General features: G+C 42.6%; 1 protein-coding gene across 3 annotated transcripts in view; it reads right to left on the bottom strand.

The window, feature by feature from the left end:
• The window catches only part of ERBB4 (erb-b2 receptor tyrosine kinase 4), an 816,477-nt gene that overhangs the window by 157,683 nt on the left and 637,632 nt on the right, over positions 1-21,162 (bottom strand). For 2 of the 3 annotated variants that reach the window (XM_081857292.1, XM_081857294.1), the window contains exons 14-16: positions 15,050-15,143; positions 14,354-14,508; positions 7,850-7,924 (exon numbers count right to left, since the gene is read on the bottom strand). In XM_081857292.1, coding sequence (XP_081713418.1) covers positions 7,850-7,924; positions 14,354-14,508; positions 15,050-15,143 — 324 coding nt within the window. Of the gene's footprint in view, positions 1-7,849; positions 7,925-8,048; positions 8,094-14,353; positions 14,509-15,049; positions 15,144-21,162 lie in introns of all 3 variants that reach the window. The other variant, XM_081857293.1, reaches the window with a different exon arrangement.

The raw sequence follows: 21,162 nt of genomic DNA, 5'->3' as shown, positions 1-21,162 counted from the left end.
TCAAACACTTAATGGGCTGGGGGAAGTCTTCACCTGACAGGGCAGTAGGCCCTCCCCTCCTCTTGCTGAAGTCATACCCAATTTATGTGATTCTCCTCCTCCTGAAAAAACAGAGGGGATTGCATGAATATGATACGAAGGACCAGGCATGCCCATTCAACTACCATGCAAAACCTCTTGCTGTCCTGATGAATGTCTGAGTCGAGCCTCAGACATCATACTGTGCAAAACCTACATTCAGCAAGCTCAGCCATCATACAGCCAACTCAGTCCCCATGGACTCTAAAAGCAACAAAAGCAAGCCCACGATCTATTTAGCTCTTGTTCACAGACATGTCGTAGGTTGTTTTTTTGACAGCCCTAGCTCTGCTACTGTACCTGATGCAAAGCTCACAGATGGCCATTTGGGTCAGCCCCACAGTGAAGTAAGTACCCTATGTGAACTAATATTTATGTTAGCAAAAGAGATTCTGTTTCTCAACTTAACAAACAGCGGGGCTTTTCAGAACAGGTGGCCTTCCTTGTGATGAATCTGCACAAGTGGCAGAAATTTAGGCTTAGCATGTAATTTTGTTGACTGAGGTTCTTGGGTCTCATTCATTAATGAGGCACTAGAGAATCTTGGAATGTTCCCAAATTGCAGATTTTGTGTTTCTTCTCCGCCTAATGATGCATTCCTTTCAGGTGCTGTTTGTAATTACAGCTGAATGAAGCTGTGTAAAGTAAGTTTCCGAGGACATAGGTTTCAGAGTTATAAATAGGTACATACCAAAAAAATCATAGTAACACGGTGGGGTGGGGAATAAAACCTACATAGCAACTTGAAAAGGAACCCATTTCCAAGGACACAGAGATTGAGAAAGAGTTTGCCAGAGCAGTAGAAGCACCACCTCTGTTCCTTTGCTCATGAGGTTTGATTTCTTGAAAGAATACAGTTCCTGCAGCTATCTAGTCTTTTCAAGGTGCTAAGACCAGTATTTCCTTCCCTAAAAAAATGAGGTGTTAGTACTCATATACGGATAACAAGTGCTGTAGGTACAACCACACAATGACTGCGATTGGCAGCAACGAAAGAGATGACAGTTCTCCGTACCTGCCTAATCTTAACAGTTAAGGAATTCACTGAAGGTCTCCACTTATAAGGAACAGTATTAAAAATGCACATGAAAGTTTAGAATCAATTGCTTCTTCCCTTAGACTGTTCCTAACAAGTCAAAAAAATTGCACCTGACGTTTTCAAAACAACAGCATCAGATTAGCACCTAACACCAAATGGGTGCTTGCACAATTAAGGAAGATCCAGTTTTCAGTTTCAGAAGCTCTTTTCATGCTTCAGAACATTTGGTCAGGTGACACACTGGGCGAGTCAAATAAGAACAAGGAAATGGTTACTTGATCACATCCACTGGGCTCCCACAGGCAGGAGCTGCATTGGCTATAGCACCATGGAAATGAGCCTGGTCATGTGATCTCCTCCTTTCCTGCTCTGGCATAGCTGGGAGATCAGAAGCATTTGCTTCCTGTGTTCAACTAACTGCAGTTTGTTGTTATGTCCGAACTGGGGCAAACTCGCTGGGGTGGTGCGTCCTGTTTCACTGCTTAAGGTGAAATGGAAAGTGCTGCCCTTGCCGCTGCCCCACGGCAGCATTCCTGACCCAGGTTCTGTGCGGTGGCAGGAAGTGGTGAGATCCTGCCAGAAATCAGCGCAGATACTGGCAGCACTTCTCCAGCGGAGGTGGCGGGGCCCCCGCAGGTCCACTGCCTTGGGAGCTTCTGCCACCTGAGGCGACTGCTTCACCAAACCTCATGGGCAGGCCAGCCCTGGTTTTAATTATGCCTTGTCTGAACAAGTCAAATTCAAGTCATGGTTTGCAGTTCAGACGTGTTCAGTTGAACCATTTAAAATAGCTGCAGTTCCCAGTTTCAACATAACAAACTGCACGTAGCTGAAAACAGGAAGCTGCCTTAACATCAGGTCAGACTGTTTGTCCATCTAGTCTAGTATTGTCTACTCTGACTGGCAGTGGCTATCCAGGATCTCAGGCAGAGGGTCTTTTGTAGCACCTGCTGTTTGGTTCTTTAATTAAGAGGTTTCTGGGGATAGAAACCAGGATCTTCTCAGTGCTTTGCACAGCAATGGTGCCTCCCTCAACACATTTTTCAGGTATGAACGAGATAAGTTCTCTAGTACATTATAGTTGTTTTCCCCAAAGGCCTCTGTTGGTAAATACATTTTTGCATAGTCAATAGTACCAGTCCAAAGACAATTTTTTGCTTTATGCTCACAAATTCTTTTTCCCTCTCTTTAAGTAGATTTTACGGTGTATTTTCTCTCTCACTCTCTGTCCCCACCAACTTTTACAGGATTATGTATATAATTATCCTATAAATATCTGGAACATATGGGAAACTTTAATCCATGCAGAAGAACAGAGCATTATAAAAATGAAGATGACTATGAACATTCAGAGTTTATTAATGGCAAGCTTCCCATTCCCCATCATGTATTCTGTGCTGCTGAGTTACTGTGAAATTATAATGAAATCATACTGTGAAGCGGGTATCAAACACAACGAGGAAAAGGTTTCACTGCTTTACAAAGGATTTGCTGTTAATTAGCTCTTGTATACATACACAGTCAACAAAAAAGAAGAGCCTGATATCTGTAAAGGGATGAGTCGAAAGGAGAAATGCGCTTTTGTTCAATTGGAAGAAAAGGATGAAGAGAGTTAATATCCCCACACTGTTTCATGCAACCATCTCTCAGTGGGGGAGACTTGGCTAATTAGCTCCTGTTAGTTAAAAGGGGAAATGTGGAAATAAGAAAGACCTTCATTTAGGGTGTAAATCAGTACATACATCAGATTACACCAGGAAATAGTAAAAACACAGTTTCCCCATGCTGACTACATCTGCCATATTATGATTGTTCATCTACCAGGAAAATAGAAAATTGTTCACATAGGCTTACAGGATTCTTTTGCTCTTAATTACACCTTGAATGCCTACTGTGAAAGCTGAAATACTGGCAATGTTTTCCCCAAATACAATCATGATGCTTGGTTTTGAATTTTGTACCACACACAGTTTGCCATGCATCTGGTCCGATGCCTTTCATTTCAGTGCTCAGTAAAATGCAAAGCAAGAAAACAAACTACAAAATCCCAAGTGATGACTCTAGAGCAGGGGTCTGCAACCTTTAAGACAAAAAGAGCCACTTGGACCCGTTTCCGAAAATAAAAAAACTGGGAGCCGCAAAACTCGTCATTATAAAAATAACTTTTTTGTCACTTTTTGACCCCTCAGAATTACTCCTCCTCGTTTAGAAATAAACGTTAAATTAACAAGTTACCTTTTTGTGTGTGTGTGTTCTTCACTCCCCTTCAAAACAGTGACCAGCGTACATGCCCCCTTTCAATGCAGTGACCAGCGTACATGCCCCTTACAATGTAGCGGGTGGGCGGGTGGGAAGGTGACGTCGGGACGGTGCGTGACTAACGCACGCACTGCCCCCATGCGACGTCACAGCCAATACAGCACCCGCCACAGTGGGGAGTGTCGGGGCGCACAATGCGCCTCCTCCCCTCGCTAGTATCCGCCCCGGAGCCGCGGCAGAGGTGTAAAAGAGCCACATGCGGCTCCGGAGCCGCAGGTTGCAGACCCCTGCTCTAGAGTGTCAGGTAGTCACCACCTATGATCTGTTCAGATATCACAAGGTTGGGTCATACCTCAGTTGTCAAACACAAACACTGCAAAAAGGTCTCAGACTGGAGGGCTAGAAAGACCTTGCTCTCCCCAGGGCTTTGCAGAGTAGGAAAGGCAGTACTGGCAGATGGAACAATGGTCTGACTTGGTGTAAGGAAGCCAGTTTATATGTGCATATATGAAGTTTTGTATGCCTTGTAATTGTGAGATACAGCTGCCTTTATTGCACATACAGTGGTGCCTCGCAAGACGAAAAGAATCCGTTCTGCGAGTCTCTTCGTCTAGCGGTTTTTTCGTCTTGCGAAGCAAGCCCATTGACGGCTTAGTGGATTAGCGCTATTAGAGGTTTAGCGGCTTTTAGCGGCTTAGCGGATAAGCAGCTTAGAAAAAGGGGAAAAAAGGGGGGAAAACCCGCAGGAACTCGCAAGACATTTTCGTCTTGCGAAGCAAGCCCATAGGAAATTTGTTTTGCGAAGCACCTCCAAAACGGAAAACTCTTTCGTCTAGCGAGTTTTCCGTCTTGCGAGGCATTCGTCTTGCGGGGCACCACTGTATAAGTGGACCAGAAGCAATTTGTGTTGTATGTGAGTTTTATATACCAGAGGCACCCTAGTCAATCTTTTATTTAGTTACAGATAGGTAGCCGTGTTGGTCTGTCATGGTCAAAACAAAATAAAAAAATTCCTTCCAGTAGCACCTTAAAGACCAACTGAGTTAGTTCTAGGTATGAGCTTTCGTGTGCATGCACACTTCTTCAGATACACATAAGGTATGTGTATCTTTAAGGTGCTACTGGAAGGAATCTTTTATTTAGTTATGTTGACAATTTGTACACAACTTAATGGCAATTGTCTTTAAGCCATGTAACAATATAAAACAAAGTCAGTTAAAAATATAAAATCAGAATTTAGGTAAAATGCCTGTTGAAGTTAAAAAAGAGAAAGGCTTCAGTCATACCGGAAGCTCAAAAGCAAGGGGGCTTGTCTGACCTCAACCACAAGTTCCATAAAATTCCCAGTACTGAACACACAGTTTCAGGGGATATGAGCAGTGCATCTGAGCCATGGGGGACCACTTACAGTGACTTCCCCAAAGCCCCCAGTGATTGGGCTGGGATATAATGAATTAGGCGATCCTTAAGGTATTCTGGACCCAGGAGTTAAGAGATTTTTAATTCATCTGCCCTCTATCTTGCCCTACTCAGGACAAAGTCATTGCCCCACCAGTTAATGTGACTGGCCTCATTCCCCAACCCCAGTGTGATCCATGCTAACTTTGTAAAACTGGTTGCCTGAATACCAAACAGCAAATGGTCTATCCCTGGAAGAGCTGTGGGAATGGGAAAAATGAATGCTGGTTTTCTTGTGGCAAACAGCTTCAGCATTTGACATCAGCAGGATATGGCCTAGATGACTGGAAGGAAGCAGGCTACCATCTCCTAACATCAGGCAGGAGTGGGTGAATTGGCCAGGTCCGTGAAAAATCAAATGCCTCCTTGCAGCAGAAAGTGACTTGAAGCGCATCAAAGGATGTGACTTTGAGGCCACTCTGTGGATGACTTTTGTTTAGTTTTGGTTGTTTAATGTCTGCACGAAATTGCTAGATATGTTAATCTGGTTTATGTAGTAAGGTGCTGTCATCATACTGATGACACCCAACCCTATTTCTCTGAGGAAATGCTGAATTAGTGGCAGAATTTCATTTGAAACAGAAGTGAAAAATATATCCTAAAACCCAACACACAGTTATGTATAGTTTTTTCTGATGCTCAAGATTGTATTCTAAAATTAAACAATTATTATAAATTATTTTAATTGCTGAATTATAGCTTTTTCATGGTTACTGCCCCACCTCCTATTTTAGCCGTTCTCCAATAGTTGTGAATTCAAAGGGAAGTGAGTGCTCCAAACTCCCTGGAGGTTAGGAGAAGATGGTCTGAGAACCGAAGCTCCAGCTGCTTGAAAATGCCAGGCTGCACTGCCATACAGTCCATGCAAGTCAGTACTAATTTTCTCATCATGATTTTCAGAGGCTGTGTGGTAATGCAGCCTTTTCCCAGTGCAATAAAGCGCCATCATCCAGAAACAACCGTGAAAAGTACAATAGAAAATCTTGGGGCAGCTAGGTGGGTGGGTAACAACAGTGAGCAGGCTGTAACCCATCTGCCAACTCACAGAAGCACTGCCAACTAACTTTGGCACAGAGTCCTGCTCTCTCCTGTTCTCCTTGGCATGTGCTTCCTAAGCTGGTTTTAGAGTTGATGGTGCCATTCTGTGCCAACTGCCCTATGCTAGGGAATTTTCAACTGGCAGGAACTGAGCAACATCTGGCTCCTTAGTGTTACAAGTGAGTAAGACAATTAGGAAATTATTCATGCCCATAGTCTGCACCAGATCTATATGCTGGTATACACTAGTGTGCAATTACAATGTGATTACAAGCTCTAAACAGACAATTATATGTTTGGCTGAGTCTGACAATAGGGGCATCTTTAGGGGACTTCATGCGATCCCAGCCTTAAATCAAGAAAACAAAAGTGATCAAATCCAACCAGCAGTCTGGGATGCCTGAAATCTTTCTGACACCTGAAGGAGCTTTGCAGCATATCTGCTCAGAAGTAAGCACTGATGTGTCCACAAGGTATATCCCCAATGGACAAGACTGCAAGCCTAAGCAATTATGTTCTTCTGCAGCAGAGCAAAAGACTTTGGATATCACACAGAAAATATATCTGTTGAGTCCCATTCCGCACTCACTCCACCTGCCCTGTTTTCTATGCCCCCTGTGCAGGATCTCTCTCTGTGTGCCAGGAAGGAAGTATATGGTGGCACAATGAGTTCACTCAAGGGCTGCAGTGCATTTGATTGGAATTTCTTTTGAAAATACAAATATGTGTTGCTTCTTGATGATTTGCAATAACCAGGGCTGCTGTATGATCTTAACACATAATTCAAATATGGTACCAGACTCACCATATATAGTCTTTAGGCAAATTTCTATTTTGGTAACACTAGTCCTTCAAAACCACACACAATTATTAATTAAATAAACAAACCAAAGACATTTTCAGAAACACATACTGACCATTTGTATTACTTTTCTACTTGAAAGACAAACCAGAGAGAACTAGGAACAATTCTTTATGATGTGATGTTGATTTAAATAATAAAAAAGGTAACAATTAAGTTTTTAGGTTAGAAAAGAATGCTTGAACCAGGAGGTCACGTTAACCAGTTTGAATTGCTGGATACAAGTTACTAGTGAAGAGTTTATATTATTTTCATAGGAAAAGAAATGTTGCAATTGCTCTGAAAGAATCAACTGTATTTTAAAATCAAACAGATAATTATCATAGATTTATTAAATTAGGAAATATTCAAGTAACTCAGATGAACTTTGCAAATTTTGTAAAAGCTGGTATCAACCAGCTATGTCTGTGTTTGGTATTGGGGGTGGGGGAGAGCAGGGAATAAGAGGGGACAACAGTTATTCATGTTATCAATGTCCAATTTCAAATTCAATAAATATAGATTTCTTTTTAAAAGGGAAATACTCACAAACTTATATTTCATTTTTGCTGTTGTGACTGTCCCTTCCGCCCTAGAATCCTGGGTACCGAAGATTGTCGAGAAGGTTTAGAGTTCCCCATGGACCACCACAGTGGTACCTCAGGTTACAAACAGTCCTGCTTATGAACGCTTCGGGTTACGAACTCCACAAACTCGGAAGTAGGTGTTCTGGGTTGCGAACTTTGCCCCGGGATATGAACGCAATCTGCTTCCAGGCCGCAGGAGGCCTATGCAGGGAATGCACGCCTTGGGTTAAGAATGGACTTCCAGAATGATTAAGTTTGTAACCTGAGGTACCACTGTACTCTCCCTTACAAAATGATTGGGTTTTCTGCGTAATAAATTTAAGACTTTGGTGAAGATATGGTGCATCTATATCTTCCTGTATTCAGTTACATGTGCTTCAGTCACCTTAAGCACTCTGAGGAACTTGTGAGGGGTTGCAGACAAGAATCAGTCTGCACACTGGCCAATCCATTTTCCAGAGCAAACTGGTTAGCACGATTCTCCCCTACTGTATAAAATATAGAAAAGGGCAAGAAGAAGAACAAAAAAGCAGGGATGACGGATGTTACCTAGCGTGTTGTAGTAAAGTGGACTGGCGTGTCCACGGATAGTAAATGCAGTCATGACTAGAGGGGCCTCTACACCTGCAGGCAATTACAGAACAGAAAATATCATTCACCATTCACAGGGGCCATGCACACACAAGCGCCTTTGCCCACACATGGAACATGGGAGGTGTGGCAAGAGGAGCAAGTGCTCGGCAAGTACCTATCCATGAAACCAATGCAGTCCTCCAGGCGTGGGCCTATGCACCTGCAGCAAATCCCGATGGAAGGAAGGAGAAAGAGAGAAAAAACATGCATTAGCCATTGCGTCAGCAGGAAAACAAAGTCTCTGCATTCTGCCTTGGTCCAGGCAGTTGGCTATCATTCTCAGAATTAACCAAGTTGTCATGAAATCACTGCTGGGAACATTTTTTCAGTGCAAGATAACAAGCAACAGAGAACAAAATGGTTCTTGAGCTACTTACCTTCTAACAGTTCATTGTGGCATTGTGGAAATGACCAAAGACATGGTTTACCTGCTAAGGTGAGAGACCTACCAAATGCTATTTTCTCAGAGCAGTTGCTTAATCCGGCAGATTGATAGACAGTCATTAGTGACTGCAGTAGGGGGTTAAAAGACAAGAGGCACACAACTAAATCCATTTTAAAATATTGTCTTAAATAGCAATCTGAGTGGGAATGTTTTCCACGAACCTAGCTGTTGGCAGATTCCTTGTTCTTTCCACTTCATTTCTTACCTTGTTTTCATTTGACAAAACTCCTATTTTTTCCATAAAAACTGCCAAAACAGGTGGCTGCAGTTGTCTTAATAGATGAACTTAACTGTATCCTACAGAAACTAGGTTCAGGTAAATTATAGCAGCCATGGAAAAGAAAGCTTCCTCTGGGGTGTGAGGTCTGGTTTTAAACACCACTCCGGGTATTAAAAGAAAGAAAGAGGATTCCGATGGGCGCCTGGCAGTTCAGTTGTTTTGGGCTTCAAGTGTCTGCATTTCATCCAGCCACTGACCTTCTGGCAATATTTCTTCTTCACATGCCCTCTCTGCAGTTCCCACAAAACTGTGCTGATAACGAAAGAGGACGCAAACTTCTACAGTTTCTCTTCTGTAGCACATCAAAAGAAGCAGAGCATTGGAGGCATTCTTTAGCTATAAAAAATGCCTTCTACGGATGCCGAAGAGTCCATTAGCCATCTAGGGAGCTGGCTGGCATAAAAGGGGAATCTCTCACCTTGGAGTCTTTCTCGCTTTTCTGCTTCACATATTCTCAAAGCTTCATGAACATGGTTGCATTTTTTTTGGGGGGGGGGACCTCACCTGTTGTCTAAGTTGACAAAACCATTCAATTTAAATGCACAGAGCCTTCTTCTGTTTTGTACGTTAGTTTTCTTTGGAAAGAAATACACACTTCAGAATAAAGGAAGAATAAAATAAAACAAAATACCCCCCTACTTCTGTTGAGTACCTTCACTGATCTAACCTGATCTATACACGTAAAGGAGAAAGAGAACATTGTGCACTGCGAGGTGATGGAATGTGTTCCTTAGTCATTGTTCTCAAAATGCTCACATTCCTTTTATTCTTGAAATGTGCCTACCATACAAAACATCTGAGATGGGTTTCAAAGAGTGCCTATGTATGTTGGTGACAGCTTTCCACGCACAGGGCCCATCTCATCCAGCATTTCTGGGTGGCTGAGGAACTAGAGTGCTGTAATGAAAGAAAAGCTCTCCTGCACATCCAGGGCAAATCCACGGGGAAACTGGAAAAACACAGACTTGCAGAACAGGGAGGAGTTGGCACAGTTTTATTGAGGGTGATGAATATACTATACAGGACATTCCTGAATGAAATGATAGCATCTAGGTTTTTTAAAGTGCTGTTCTGTTGAGTGGCATAAGGAGAAAAGACCACCTCCATCATTTGAAATGTCTACTATTGGCTACAGTGGGAATCAACTTATTGATTTGGAAGTGGGGAAGGGTACTGCCGTTTCCTCATTAATTTGATCTTTTAAAATAAAAAATCCACCTTAAAATGTAGTATTTCTGTATTTAAATTCTTAGATAAAATTCTCTCAAATATGCATTTCTAATCTCAAAATATGCATTTTAGAATACCGGGTATATTTTATCTGAGTGATACAGGCAGAGATTAGTGAGGACAACAGTGGGCTCACAATTCTATCATTCTATGTGGCTCAACCCACCTCTGCCTTCGGATGCTGTGCTGTACTTACATGCAACAGTGCATTCTGGGAGACCTGAAATGGAGGTAGGGGCAAGGTCAGTCACAGGAACCTGGTGCCCCTGTCTGTGCCAGGCAAATACAAAATGGGATTCCTTGCTGGACCTGGTGTCAACAGTTGTGGACCCTACTGGAGCAACATGGCTCCAGAATTCACTTTAGCATGCCATGTGCTGCCAGTGAGTTTGCTGGTAAGCACAGGTCAGGTCAGTACTTGCAAATATAAAATTCCTCAAGAATCTCTACTCAGAAATCATTGTTCCTGTTTAACTGAAATTATTCCTATTTTTGTGCTTTTTAAAGCTGTTTTTCTTCTGTTTTTGTACATCATCTTGAGACATACATGCGGAAGGAGAGTAATTATTTGGTAAATAATAATACATGAAGTAGCATTTCAACCATTCCAATTGTGGGCCAAATAACCAAACAGGTATCACATTCTGATCACTGCTGGTATTATTTCCATTTGCTTTGTACAGGGAGGGAAGAAACATTAAGTGCTGATTTCTATTGTGAAGCCAGGAACCTGGGGGGGGGGGGGATTATGAGTTGGAAAATGGGAAAGGGAAAAAAAGGGAGGGAAAATACTAATTCTGTCTCAGGGCATATCTAAATGAGTGCCTGACAGATGAGACATTAAATCTAGATTTCTGGGGCATTCATTATGACCACTCAGTTTCCTTTTAATACTGAGTGACAGAAGTACATTTAATATAGGGAGCAATCTTCATAAAAGTATGAAGGAAAGTGTTGCTGAGTGGTACCTTGCTGCATTTTGTTTTGTTTCGGTTAGCCATAAGATTAATATATTTCCCCCCATTTAGCTGCCTCTTTGTTCATCTGAGTCTAGGGTATTCTGAGTGGTGGCAAGATACCATGTTTTACTTTTAATAATGCAAAGATCAGGAAGTTACCAGGAAGCACATTTCACTGAACCAGAGCCAAACCACCTGCTACAGAAGGTAATTTTCCAGGGGTTTCAGAGTAGGCAAAGAGAAAGTTGGTAAAATTACTGTTAATGCTGTCATTTTTCATGGTTTGGCAGTCCTAAGAAAAACCACGTGTGAATTCTTATAGGAAGGGCTAGCAAAACAAAGATTCCTGTAGCAAAAGCAGCAGAACTGGGGGATTTGTTCCATGTGCTCCTTTATGAAGAGGGATACACATTTCATTCTCCATAGCCTCCAGAAGCTCCAGCAAAAGAAATAATTCATGACACAACATATTGAAGAATATTACTTTTGCCTGGAGAAATTTCCTTCGCTGTCTGTCTGATTGTAAGGACTGAATTTCAACTTACAAATGGGCTTGGCCAAGAATTTTTTTTCTGGTGCTGCTCGTATGCTCAACAGACTGCAGAAATTCAGTAAGTTATTCTCTCCTCCACTCCCCACATCATAGAAATAAAGGAGGGAGAAAAAATTCACCAGCTAAATTTCTACATGTCAAGCTGTAGTTAAGGCATAGGAGCAGAACCAGTAAAATCTTTAGGAGCCTACCTATATAAATGGATAAAAAATAAACTTTGCATGGCACTATCACCATATGAAGCATGCCCACTCCTTTCCACAATGGAATAATAAATGATATCATGTCCTACATGAAATCACATTATCTCTTCTCTCGTAGCGAGTGAAGAGCAGACCAAGTGTTTTCACTTCATTTCACATCTTAGCTAAGCTACCTGGAGCAGTTTGCAATGTCACAGTTCCATCTTGAGTTAAAATGTAGTATTTACATGTTACACAAACATTCTGTTAATGGAGGACACCATTAGAAACGCTCTACACCTTTCTCTCTCATCCCATATCTGTTCCATTGCTTCATTCCAATAGTCCTCCCAATTTTCTTATTATATAACCCAGATTTTAAAGGGCCAAATGTAAGATGCCTCTGCAACAGATTCTGGCAGTGTCTCTGCGATCTTACTTTCATTTCCCTAATGGCTCTGTTGTAATTAGATTTGCAAAAACAGCAAAAGGTCTCATTTTGAATGGCAACAGCTGTTGACATCAACATTTTATTGAATAATTTACTGGTTTAATTTTAGCTGCAAAACAATAAAAGCCTCTTGTGAATGATTATTTTACAGGATGAAGATTTTGCTGTTGTTGCCTCTTGCTTTTGGTTGGGCATAGCCAAACTGGCTCACTGCAGAGAAACCATCTTTAACTCAAGTGGCCCATATTAAACGTTTGCAGCTCACATTACTTCAGCTGTTGCAGTGCCAGGTTTCTTTATGATTATGCTAAAGTCTATATTCTGCATGCTGAACATTGGCATTTGAATATGCACTGATTTAGAGTCTTTGCTATATATAATGCATATCGTGTAAAAAATAAGCAAGGCTCTGACTGTAGATCATTTTCCTCCAAAGATGGGTAGAGAAAGCTGGCTGGGATCATAGAGCTGCCGGTCCCATTTATCAGTTGTTGTCTATGTTCATAGCCCTCTCCTTTAGAGACCAATTCTCTCTAGGGGCTGGGAGGGAGAGGAGAGGGGAAATGAGCTGATGAGAAAGATAAGAAAAATGGAAGGGATGACTCCATGATTCTGCTATCCCCTCAAGCTTCCTCTGCCTTGTCTCTAGGGAAGTCTTCAGAATTCTTGCCAGTCTGAAGCTGGAGATGTCTTAACTCAAGTTACGTTCAGGTGTGTCCTATGAAAGATAGAGCACCGTGAACCAAGTCAAGTTACTAAGCATAATGCTAAGCACTGAATGAGCTATTTATATAGCAGGTAGTGTTCTGCCACAGACCAATGTTGCTTTCTGGGTAACCCAGATATCACTATGGGCAGATGCTGCCAAAAAGGGTGAAAGATTATGCAGTGAAATACAGAATGGGTCAATCAGCAAGCCCAGTCTTGTGCTTGTATGTGTGTCTTCAATGGTTCATTCAGAAAGTAATATTACAGTTCTTCAGCCACAAGCACTATCTTTCGAAAAGCATCCCATTGAAGTCTTCTGGAAGCAAGTCCTTTATTTTTAACAATGTCCCATGACATCTGCTGAGCAAACATTACCAACTGAATTATGGTACTCAGAACCAAAGGAAAAGCTCATAAATAAATATGAATGAGAGTTTCTGTATTTGTATTGGGGTTGCTTCATCCACAAATGTGCACAAGGGGCATTCAACAGAAAACAAGAGCCATTTTAATAGGTTTAGAGGAGAAGTGTTAAACACTAGCCATTGGAACATAACAACTGAAGCAGAAATGTAATCACAGATGCCTAAAAGCAAAACCTTAGAGGATTATGTTGTTTTCCAGATATAGATGGGGATATTTTTCATCAAACAAACTATTTTGGTCACACTTTATTAAATTAGTACAGTAGCTGTATAGCTGTGGTATATGAAGGAAAAAATAGTGAATGGATATTCCAATGAAAGGCATAATCTTTATACATTTTTATAACATCTCAAAGGTCAGAGACATTCTAACAAAAACTGACTTCTGCATTTATAATGGCGCTATCAATATAAACAGCATTTTACCAAACTCAGGAACCTAAAGAGTTGGGTATGTTTAGCCTGGATAAAAGAGGACTGAGAGGAGATATGATCACCATCTTCAAATATCTCAAGGAAAATGGAGCCAGCTTGTTTCCTCCTGCTTCAAAGGGTAGGACCTGAACCCAGGGCTTCAAGTTTTAAGAAAGGAGATTCTGACTAAATATAAGAACTGTTTGACAGGGGAACAGACTCCCACAAGAGGTGATGGACTTGGCTACATTGGAAATTTTTAAACAGAGTTTGGATGGCCATCTGTCCTGGATGCTCCCTGCATTGCAGGAGGTTGGACTAGATGATCCCTGGGGTCCCTTCCAAGTCTACAATTCTATTATTAAAATCAACTATTTTAAAGTATCATTTTGCACACTGGCATCCATGCAACCTACAAACTCTCTCTCTCTCTCTCTCTCTCTCTCTCTCTCACTCTATGGTACAACCCAGTCAAAGTCAAGCATGAACTTCACTTTCCCAGTGAAATCACGGAGTCTTAAAATGCTTAACTTAGAATGTACCTTGCTCTGTGTATATATTGCACAAATACCTACAGACTCACACAGACTCATATTGTTAATAAAATCCAATCTACAAATATAAACAAAATGGGAAATTAAGACAGGCAGGCAAGCATACATTTCTTATTCTGCAGATATTTAAAAAAAATATAACAACACACATTAACAATATTTTAAGCAAACATTGGGAAATATGGGGAAATGGCAATTACTTAAAGTATATAAGCTTACCCCTGAGTACAGTTTGGATGACAAGAGTGACATTCACGGTCTTCATCAGCATATTTGAATATGAAGCTGTTTGTCCCTTGTACACCATCAGGGCACTTTTCGACACAGTTGGGGCCATCTTTAAAATGGAAGCACTTGGTGCACTGGTCTGCTCCCTACACAGACAAAAGGAACTACAGTGTTCAGATCTCTTCCCCACCTTGGAGCTTCCCAGGAGCTACTGAGGATATACCAAATATAGTGCCCCCCCTTTTTTTGGAGCACAAGATCTCTTAGTTTCTTCATGGGATCAACTGCATTTTTACTTTTACTGCATTTTACTTTTTACTTTTACTGCATTTTTACTTTTATGGTTCACATTGAAGCCCTTGAAAAGCAGCAGGACTGTCTGTTTCCCATGCACTGCTCCCTTCCCCTAACTCAAGAACTTGTACTGGATTTTATTTTTCTTTCTTTGAAGGAGATGCAAGCTAACACTCACCCAGCCCTGTTTCCCAACATAACAAAGCAAAACAACCCCCCACCCCCACCCCCAAACCCTTAATATAAAACTTAGAACTCATTTGTGGTTATGTTTTGGAGTTTACAGCCAGCCTTTTGGAATAGTTAACCATAAAATAAAATATAATTAAGAATAAGGTATATGTAGCAACTATCTGTTATGGTATAATCCTGCTGCCTCTAGATTGTTCTCACCGGCCCCCGGCAGGTGATCCTCCTGTTGTCCATCTTCTCACACTGAGGGTCGCACTCCACGCAGACAGAACCATTTGCAAACTCCCTGTATTCCCTGTGGAAACAGCAGGCGGGTTAAAGGTGCTGGAGGGTCCAAACAGTAACTGGGCTGGTTCAGTTTCTGATGCAAACATGACTGCTCTGCCAGCGAGGACACTCATCTCCCCTGAGAGTCCTGCATTGCAGGGGTGGACCAGATGACCCTCAGGGTCCCTTCCAACTCTACAATGCTATGAATCGATGATTCTACCAAACCAATCTCTTCTCTGGGTTCATCCAATTTACTTCCCACAAAAATATTGGTGGCTTGACGGCTGAGAAGACTGAGAATGAAGATGTGCCCCTGCTTTTTGTTCACAGTTCCTAAAAGCAAGGATACTGAGAGATTTTGTGTTGTGTGTGGAACTCTGGGCATGGAAAAGTGGAGGCAGCACCTACCTAAATAAAAAGACAAGTTTTGCAGATCCTGAACAGGCTGCTAAAGGTTGTGATGAATTTGATCACCACTGGCCTAAAGTCAGCCAGAATGGTTTCCTCCATCTCATGGAACTGTAACTTTGGCAACTTTTTTGTTACAACTTAAACAACTCTCACAAGTTATTCTTTTCTCTAGGGGAGAAAAAGCCTAATCCAAATGCTATATACAAGAATTATCTCTGAGCTGCCTCTGAATTCATATCTTTGGAACTGCCATCCGTGTTAACATGGTGCTGTGGGTGGGAATTGTGTAGGACTATTAACCCCTGCCTTTCCACCCTGAGAACAGTTTCAATTGCTCTGCCTAACACCAGGCAGACCTGAACTGGCCTAACAGTTGCCCATTCAGTTCCCAAACCCCTCTTTGCATACTAGATAGGTTTGTGATTCAAGGACCCGCCACCCGCTTGGGGATAAGAAAGAGACATGGACACAGTATATTAGGTTAATGGGCTAAAAAAGGTCACAACTTTACAGCATGTGAAAGGTATTGGCTTAGGCATTGGATAAAACAAAAGATCTTGACTCCACCCCCTCAGGGAGGGGTGAGTTTAACAAGAGTTAATCACCAGTGGGAGGAGCCTGTTGATGCAAATACAACTGAAAGCTCCCCCTGATGTCGCCGGGGGTCGTGCCATGGCCCTAGCCACCAGCAAGGGTGTTGGACAGGATCCACGACCGCCGGATTCCCTTACCGGAATACCCATAAAGTGGAGGGGTAGGCGATGGCCACACCCTGCCCTCCAATGCACGAACATATTCCAATGACTAACCTCCAATACCTAAAAGTTGTGACGATTTGCTACAAGGTAGGCGAAAAACCAAGTGGCTGGTGCCAATTTGCCAGTTGGATAAAAATTCCTACCAGGCCCCCTACCAGGCCAACCAAGGCAACCAACCACAGGTCCATAGCAATGTCAAGAATCAAGCAATGAACTAAAGGGAGGGTGGGTGGGTGGTCCGACAAAAACCAGCAGCGGAATGAAAGGGAAGTGCTGCCACGGCCACATGGGAGTGGCAAAACCCCGCCCCAAGCCTCCACCTGATTGGTTGGCTACCTCAGGGCGTGGCACGGCAGCTGGAACACCCCCTGCCAACACGGGAAACGGCTCCTGCTCACAACTCCTCCCCTCTGTAAGGAGGAGAGGCTTTGTTGCTACGCGAGGGAGGACATTGGGACAATGGCTGAAGCAAACTAATATTGTCTCCCTGCTCAGTTTTCCCATCACTGGTGAGTCTCCATTAGACAGATAACTCTAATGCTAGGTCTTGGGTAGAAATGGCTCCTAGTAAAAAAAAACAACACAAACCACCCACCCACCCATTCTATTAGAATTCTGCTGGTCTGGAGAAGATATTTGCACAAGTCAAGCACTATGAGTACCAATTATTGGATCATACCACGATGCAGGGCTGGGGAAACTGTGGCCCTCCCAATGTTGTTAGAGCCCCCCAGCTCCAGCCAACTTGGTCTATCAGGTAGGATGGGAGTGCAACTCCAGCAACACCTGAGAAGCCTCAGGTTCCTCTTTGCTGATATTACACTGTTTAGCTTTCACAGTTCACTGCTACTTGTACCACCCCGGCTGCTGGATAGAAGGGGAACTGCAAGCAATTTCAGCCAGTGTCTCATATCACAGACCATAATCCTAATGGCCTGGGAGGATCAATCTGGTGCTGCCCAGTATAAAGACTCTTGGGTCTGGATACTTCCTCAGTCTAAGTAATGTCACTGTGGGAAAACTGTTAGTTCTCACTAAGTGCACTACTGGCTCTCAGTCACCCTTTCTCCAGCTGATGTCTGACCAGTAGCTAGCTGGTTTCCAGCCTGTCTCCTGTAACCTGGTTTTGGACAGCCCACCTCCAAGGTTCCTCACTCCTGCAATAACTGGAGCCCCATATACTTGTCCACCTTCTTGTTTTCTTAATGTTATGAGACTTTTGTGTGTCAACTGAGAGTTTGTTTAGACCTTGGGTTAGAACCTGTAGGGAAGGTGTGTTAAAAGGAAAATGAAATGATATTGATTTTTTAAATATAGGAGTAACTTTGTATTAATGTAACATTTTTATATGTGACTGTGGGTTTTTTTGTAATATTTTGTTTAAGTTGTCTGTTGCTTCAGTTTTCTGCATACCGCTTAGAGATATTTTTAACATATTAAGCGGCATAAAAATAATCAACCAATCAATTCAAGAGATGAACTGCAGTACTCTATACGTAACATTAGCAAACCACACATTAAATGTATCATCGGATCAGGGCCATCTTACCCATAGGCGCTAGGGGTGTGGGGCGCAGGCCAAGAGTCCGGGCCGTGAGAGTTGCATCCAGGGAGCGCCAAAAACGGGCTCTTCTGCTGCGGGTGGCTGTGTGCCGTGAGTTCAGGTGCAACCGAGCCAGTGAGACCCTGAGGTGGCCGGACGGCTCCGCCCTCCTGCGCACCTGGGACTGGGCAACCTGGGGGGGGGGGTGCCGGGCAGATCTTTGCACCCCAGCGCCACATATGCTTAAGACAGCCCTGCATCAGATTATCAGTTTTCATCAGTTTTAAGATGAGGGTCTCTCTTCCAACATATTTTCTCAGTCACAACAAACCCAATGCGTCACCTTCCACTCCCACTTGCCTGTTCAGGAAGGCACAAAAGGACTATCATGTATGAGTAATAATATACACGATGAGATTCCAGACAGACTGTAATGTTTTGAAGTGCTCATGCAGAGCTCATCTGTTTGTTTGTTTGTTTGTTTGTTTGTTTGTTTGTTTGTTTGTTGTTTGCAGCACAGCAGCAAGATCTGGTGAATGAGCCGAGAGACAGGCAAGAAAAAGAGCTATCTGAATGTAAATCTGTTTTCTGTATGTACTTTTTAGAGTCAGTGTGTGTGGGAATTCTGTGCAAAACTGGAGAAACAGAGCCAACCCACCAATTTCCTACTTTCAATGCTTAGCCTAAGGCTGGAACTACACTCTGGTGGCAGACTCAGTTCGGTGAGTTGGAGTCTCTACTAAAAGGCTATAAAGTGTGGGATAAACGACAATTTGCAGCAGAGAAGTGGCAGATGGAATGCGGATGCTGAAAGTTTCCCTGTGTAGATAGACAGAAACTTTATTTGCATCAGCCATAGCAATAAGATAAAATATACTGGGGATAGAGCTAAATAGTCAGCTATACAAAACCCCACTTTACCCTTGTGCTCCTGAGCCCCGTGGATCCCCGCGGCTTTCCTTATGAAATGGGAAGCAGATGTCAATACCTCAGTTACAGGGAAAGCAGCAAAAGGAAGGTGTTGAAGCATTCCCTGATTGGCATCACACCCTCACACCTCTGTTGTAAAGTATATGCACTATGATAAAATGCAAGCTCTGTATATTCTCATGGGATGGGAAGCACAAATAGAATCCCAGTTTAATGTTGGAAGAACAATTATAAGGATGTATGACTTGGTAATCCTAACTATTGCAATGCAATGATCAAAAATAGTGTCAAGCTGGGGAGGGGGCAACACAGAAGAGCATCATTACCAAGGAGGACAATTATGAAGCATATAATTATAATTTCTTGAAACTCCACTCTTGGATATACATGAAGAGTCTTTATTGTCTGCGGTGTTGTTCTTGTATATCTAGAAGGACACCTTCTAAAATTACACCTAGGTAGATTTTACAAAAAGGTTTTTTGCTACAGATTTTGAAAAGAAAATCTTTCAGGGAAATTGGCTATGATTACTAGATGCTAATGGGTAATTTGGACTTCTTTCATGCATCCTCTGGATAGAACATCTCTTTTTCAGGCCTCACATCAAAAAGCAGTTTAGTGCATGCTTAATTGAAGCATGTTGACTACTTAAGTTAAATACACTTTCTAAAAATCAGCCCTAAGTAGGGGATATACTTTTTGTGGTGTGCAGGGTTTCAGGATACAGAGGTAAGGGAAAATGGAGTGTAGTCGGACACACACTCTGGACTTTAAAACGGCCAATTTTGAAAAGCTGAAGGAGCTACTGGGTGTGATCCCATGGCCAGAATTACTCAAAGAGAAAGGAGTCCAAGGTGGATGGGAGTTTCTGAAAGGAGAAACATTGAAGGACCAAACCAGACAATACAAACAAGAAAGAAAAGTGGGAGGCATCTAAGGAAACCGGTGTGGCCGTAAAAGGAGCTTTACAGATGAGTTGAGAGTTAAGAAGGGCATGTATAAGAAATGGAAGAAAGGGGAAATCACGAAGGAGGAGTATACTCGAGTAGCCAACAGTTGCAGGGGGAAAGTCAGATTGGCTAAAGCTCAGAATGAGTTCAGGCTTGAAAGAGAGGTTAAAAATAATAACAAAAGGTTTCTTTGGCTATGTATGAAGTAAGAGGAAGAACAAGGAAATCGTAGGTCCTCTGTGTGGGGAACATGGAGAAATGCTACTGGGTGACAAAGAGAAGGCGGAACTACTCAACATCTACTTTGCCTCTGTCTTCACCCAAAAGGAAAGTGGTGCCCAACCTGGTGATAACAGAATAAATGATGTAAGGAGGGAACTGCAGCCCAATATAGGAAAAAAGGTAGTATGGGAACACCTAGCTACTTGAAATGAAGTCAAATCTCCAGGGCCTGATGAGCTGCACCCAAGGGTACTAAAGGAGCTTGCGGATGTAATTTCAGAGCCTTGGTCTATGATCTTTGAGAATTCTTGGAACAGGTGAGGTCCCTGCAGACTGGAGGTGGGCAAATTTGTCCCCATCTTCAAAAAGATGGAAAAGGAAAATCCAGGTAACTACCGACCGGTGAGTTTGACATTGATACCAGGGAAGGTCCTAGAACAAATAATTCAACAGTCCATGTGTGAGCATTTAGAAAAGGATGCTGTGATTACCAAGACCCAGCATAGGTTTCTCAAAGTTAAGTCATGCCAGACCAGTCTGATTCCTTTCTTTCTTTTTTAATGGAATTACAAATTTGGTGGATCATGGAAGGAAGCTGGTAAAATGTGGGTTGAACGAGGTAACTGTTGGGTGGATTTGTAGCTGGTTGACTGACTGAACCCAAATAGTACTCATTAATGGTTCCTCGTCATCCTGGGGAAAAGTGACAAGTGGGGTGCCGCAGGGTTCCCTCCTGGGCCCGTTGTTGTTCAACGTCTTTATAAATGACTTGGTTCACACAATGCTTCTTTAACAAGGGATGGGCAAAGCTACAGGGGAATCACCTCTTAGGTGGGGGTTTTGTTCCTGGCCGCAGAGCACGCCATTCCAGCCCTCTTCCACCCCCGCTCCATTCTGTCATGTCCTCTTTCAGCACTGGAAATGGTGCGCATTTCAGTGGAAGTGTGCATGCTAATTGTGTGAGAGTGGGGAGACGCCTGCATTCATCCAACCACCACAAATGTCCCCTTATTCTGCTTTCCAAATACTGACATTAGATTTTTGGGACCACTTCATAGGCATCCAATTTTTTTGCTGCTGTTGCTCATCATTTCATAATAAAATACTAAGAAGCTATTTCAGATTGTGCTCATCAATCCCACACTTATTTCAGATTGTTCCAGACTATTGGTTTCAAAAGATTGGCTAGTTATTTTGCTTCAAGCCGTGCTCCTCAGTCTCCCAATTCAA

Source organism: Podarcis erhardii (assembly GCF_964252035.2).
Source record: "Podarcis erhardii genome assembly, chromosome: 1".
Lineage (NCBI taxonomy): Eukaryota > Metazoa > Chordata > Lepidosauria > Squamata > Lacertidae > Podarcis > Podarcis erhardii.
Note: the sequence above shows the minus strand (reverse complement) of the source record. Positions and strands in the feature narration are given on the sequence as shown.